The 5,225-nt window shown below is 33.4% G+C and overlaps 1 protein-coding gene across 1 annotated transcript in view; it reads right to left on the minus strand.

Annotated features, from left to right (window-relative positions):
- Positions 1 to 2,511: 2,511 nt before the first annotated feature.
- The window catches only part of LOC107031951 (vesicle-associated protein 1-2-like), a 7,736-nt gene continuing 5,022 nt past the window's right edge, over positions 2,512 to 5,225 (minus strand). The window contains exons 7-8 of the mRNA XM_015233476.2: positions 4,047 to 4,124; positions 2,512 to 2,932 (exon numbers count right to left, since the gene is read on the minus strand). Of these exons, the coding sequence (XP_015088962.1) occupies positions 2,822 to 2,932; positions 4,047 to 4,124 (189 nt within the window). The 3' untranslated portion in view covers positions 2,512 to 2,821. The remainder of the gene's footprint in view (positions 2,933 to 4,046; positions 4,125 to 5,225) is intronic.

The raw sequence follows: 5,225 nt of genomic DNA on the forward strand, positions 1-5,225 counted from the left end.
TACATTCTGAGAAACAAACTACTAGGTGAACTTTGAGGTTAAAAAAAAATAGGAGGGAACTTCCAAATTGGGTAAAAAAAATAGAAAATTTCAAAAATATTTTAATCGATTAATTCAACATCAAACTTTAAAAATCTAATTAATTTGATCAAAAAATAAAAAATTCAAGTCAAGCTATTCCTATTAAATTCGAGTGTCCACCTACCCCTACTTGATACTAGTCAAAATTGGAGACAAATTCATAATATATATCAAGAATTAATATGAATGGAATTAATAAATTCCACATTAGAGAAAGTATGTAATATAATTTGGGTTGGTGAGACTATAGGTTGGAAGTTTCCACTTTCGTCTTTCAGTAGTAAAAAACTAGCGCCATCATACGAATATTGAACTTTTATTTAATAAATAAATTTACAACACCTCTTTCCTATGCTATTAAGAAGTTCCAACATATTTTGTTCGGAGAAATTTTTCCATTTTAGAAGCTAGTTATTTAGATATATTCTAATTCGCAGTATTATGTAGTTTATTACATATTGATGTGTTCAGATACATGTATCTCGATATACATGGAATCAAAATTATGTATCATCCAAAAGGATACAGACAAAATAATATTCTGTGATCATTGCTCATCCATGATCGAAGCATTCAAAAAGCTAAATCTAAGAAATGAAGCTCTAATGCAAGAAAATGTCAAGCTTAGGGAAAGACTCCGAAGAATGGAAAGCAAAGGTCAGACTAAACAAGATGTACAAACTCAGACAGATATACAGGGTTTTCCATCCCAAATAAAAATGGATGAGATGGGTGTGCATTCCCCACTGAATGTTAAGAAATCCACTGTATAGGATGAAGATACAGCTAGTCCGGTTCAAACGGTAGCCGGTAAAGACTTATCAAATCCGTTTATGGCTGTCACTTTGCCAAAAAGTGAAAATGAATAAAGTTCATCTTTTTCTTAGAATAGACGAAGATTACCGCTATCTTTTACCCAAAACCTGAAATTGAAAACTAAAAAGGCCCAGAAAACTAAAGACATAGAAATTCTCATTATCAAAACAGTAGAAAAACTACTCAAACAAAAACAAGAACAAGACAAATACATGATTAAAAACCCAAGCCCAATTCCAAGCCAAAAAAGTAGTCAAGAAAATTCAGAAGAAAACTTAGAAACAATGCATTTGCCCAAGATCCTAATGATGATGACTCTGGGATGAGTTTTGATTCTATAGCATTGCATAACTTAGACACATAAAAAAAAATTATGCAATCAAGAGGGGTGCTTCTGTAGACAATATGTGAGTCCCACTTTACTCACTACCACACATCTGTGGAAAAACTGTTGGGACACACTTAAAAGGATAAGACAGATACCAGACTACAAGGACAATAATGCAAAGAAAAAGAACATCAATTCACGTGACGATGGGGCCCATAAGTGTACCCGACTGAGATGATAAGATTTCTTTTTCATTTGAAATCCGAAGTTTGAAGTCCAAGGATCTCTATAAAAGAAGGCATTATCAAGAGAAGAAAAACAACAAGGCGAAGAAAATCACTACCAGAAAATTCAAAAATCTTCAAAAACCTCTTTCCTCTTCAAAATTACCTTTTATATAAAAAAAAATTGTGTTAAGAATATATAAAGATTTCAGTTCTTTATTTAAAAGTTTGTGTTAAGTTAATTTGGAAGCTTTTCGGGTTTCCCGAAAGGGAAACTTTACTCTGTTCTAAATAATGTGAGTTTTCATATTTATGTTTCTAGTAAACTTCCCATATATGTAAATTATGTGTGTTTGGTAAATTACATGTAATATGTTAATTATTTAAATTTATGTAAATTTATGAATATTATCATGAATCTATATTACCTAGTATATGGTTAGTCTCTTAGCTTCTTAAAAGTATCGATGAATTAACCTGTAAATTCCTAGGACATTGTTAGGTTAAACTAAATGTTCTGAGAAAAGAACTATGAATAACCAAATCCGAGGTGTGGTTAAAGAAGACTACTTTTAAGAACAAAAGCTAAGAGAAAGAGATGACCAGTAATAATAGATTCATGAGTGGACAAAGTCCATAAAAAAAATAAAAAAAATATAAAAAAGGAAGAAAAACTAAAAACTAATGTGATAATTACATAATAGAACAAGAGAGTGAAGGAGTAATGAGTAGGATTGTACAATTTAAAACTTTAACGAATTCATTAAAAACTTAACTCACTACTATTTTGGAAATATTGAAAGACTCTTTTATCACTACTATTTTGGAAATATTGAAAGGTAGAGGTCCCATCCAACATGTTTAATTGTTACTCTAAGGTGGTGATTAAAATAGTACAACAACCAATTTCATTCATAGAGATTTTTCCACAAATTATATTCACGTTTCAATTTTATCTGTAAATTCACTCCACTACTATTTTTATACTGATAATACAAGCTTTAATACCAAGATTATCTCCATACAAATAGAAGTAGACAAGATGGGGAAAAAAATGAAAGGTAGCAAAGAGAACAAGATAGTTGAAAGTGAATCCAAGTAATTTTTCATGCCAAAATAAGATCACTCTACTACAATGACTAATCAGTATTGTCTAACACTTGGTTGCATTCATTAACTTAGAAAATACACTTGATCAATAAACTACTCTCGTCTTCTCGAGTTGCCAAAAGGAGGATGTCAAACCAGTTTGTCATATGATGATCGACGCCATTATAAAACCAATGGAACTAACTTGTACACAATTAAGTCAACCATATAACTAATTGACTTAAGGTTCTAAAATTTTCATATAAGCAACAATATCTAAGGATTATGTCCTTTTGAGAAGATAGCCCAGAAGGATTCCCAGCAATGCAATGACGAGAACATATACAGTTGGGATACCACCACGACTTCTGTTACGTTCCCGTCTCAACAGCTCCTGCATAGGGCAAAGCTCAACAAGTTGAAATACAAAATTCAAAAGGCGCTATTTTAGCTTCTTGGAGCCAGAGTAGGCAAAGACCATTAATTTCAATGCAAATAGAGTGTTGAACTTGAAACTTCAAAAACACAACCCAGATTGACTCTTCTTTGTTTGACACAAGGGAGAGATGTTGGGTATATATAAAAAAATTAGCGTTAGACCCTAGCAACGTGTTGCCTAGGCATAAAGTGGATATTCTTATTGTCATGATTTTGTATTTTTCAAATGTATATACATAAGTACTAGATATCAACACTATGATTGACATAACTTTCTATCTCTTAAAAGAACTGAAGATAACAACTTGCTCCATAAACAAAACTAATATAAGCAAGTCCATTAAAAGCAAAACCTAGAATGTGGGACTGCTGAGTTCATTTTGCCTATGCAAACAGCAATGCACTGCATTTATTGTTGTCTCCTTTTCTCTACCCAAAAGCATATCAGGTAAATCATGGCCCTTTCTTCCTATCCTTAAATCACTTTCTACCACCTCAATAAATGAAATGACATGTGGAGGGTAGCAATGCATGATGAAATGGATATCAATAGAGAACAACTCGTTAGAATTCACAAGGAAAAAGTAAGATAAGAGGTGGGAGGCTTGTTCAAGAAAAATGATACCAATGTCAAAAAGATAGCAGAGGTGTTTGACCTCAACAAATCATTTCTTTGCACAAACCTGACATTGGAACTACTTAGGTACTTTCAATACTCTGACAACATTAACAAAATGAGGCATATTTCACAGAGCAATTGTATTATCTCCAAATACCAAAGCCAGACAACCTCTGCTTGTGAACCAACGAGTAAATGCAATTTATGTCCTCCTTTCTTTTGTGTTAGGTATTTATTTATTTTTCTGATTAGTTCTATGTTATGAATTTCTTATCATTGTGCAATTGAGTTCAGCAATTTACTCCAGTACAATCCACGTCTTTTACTTTAGAAAGAAATGAATGATCATGTGAAATTATCAATGTGCCCGTCAGTAGTTGTGAGAAGGACATAAATTTTTTGAGAAGGGAGAAAGCAGGTCGTAGAATATTTTATATATAAGAGGCCTTACCAATTCTTGCTGAAGCTTGTTATTTTGTTGCATAACAGAATTTTTCTCCTCTGTCAACTTCGAAATTAGTGCCTTGGTCTGCAACAAAGACAAAGAACCCTCAGCCTTCAATCTTCATTCATAATAGACCAATATACATGGAAGAATGGAGAACTACACCTAGCAAAGGATTGGTCAAATTGGCAATCTCTAAGTATTGGGACCACCTTTATAACGAAACAAGTATTCAATAAGATATGTAACACAAAGATATTGATGTAGGAAATACTGGAAGCACATCCTGAAGGGATTAACAATCACCAATTGATGAAGCAAGGTGACTAACTATAGGTCTAACATCAAAGATTCATTTAAGTCAACCAAATAGTGTTTGGAACAGAGTAGTCACAAACTATACTTGTAACGACTAAACAGTAACTACATTTCGAAAGAATAAAACTATACAAGTAATTACAGGCAAGTAAAAGTTTACTATCTAAATGACAGCCTTGAACCAAATGATTCCACTCAAGAACTTATAAGAGCACTCAAAGATTTATAGCTTTTCTCCAAGTAAAAACTCATTCCGATAGCATATAAACTCGTTAATTATGGACTAGGTTAAAATTACAGACCATATAGGATATACTAGCAGTAGCAGACCTGTACCCCCCATGATCCTTACGAGAAGTATTGGCATATTGTTAAAAGATGATTTGTGGAGGACCGTGGAATTGTTCTATAAAGAAGTCAGTTTCGCCAAAGAGGAAGGTTCTGTGAGAGACTTCAAACAAGCTAGTTTCAGGCAGTCAGGAAGCATTCATAAAGGGTAGACAAATAGCGGATGCTGCATTAGCGCCAAATGAATGCATCAATCCCCACTTGAAGAGGCCAAACAGGAGTTTCCTGCAAACTTGATTTGGAAAAGCTTATAACCATGTAAACTGCCCCTTTCTCTTGGATATCCTGAAGCAGATGAACTTTGGCCCTACACGGATTCAATTAATACACACTTTTCTGTATACAGTGTGTTAATTAATGAAAATCCTGTTGGTTTCTTTAAGTCTCAAAGAGGATTGAAACAAGGTTACCCTCTTCCTTCTTAGCTAATTGTTTTGGAATGGAAGTGGCTAAGTTTGATGCTCAAGAAATCTGAAAGATCTTTAAAATTCGCGGAAGAGGGGTGGGTGCGGGGGGGGG

The sequence above is a fragment of the Solanum pennellii genome, chromosome 10, assembly GCF_001406875.1.
Source record: "Solanum pennellii chromosome 10, SPENNV200".
In the NCBI taxonomy this organism is placed as follows: domain Eukaryota; kingdom Viridiplantae; phylum Streptophyta; class Magnoliopsida; order Solanales; family Solanaceae; genus Solanum; species Solanum pennellii.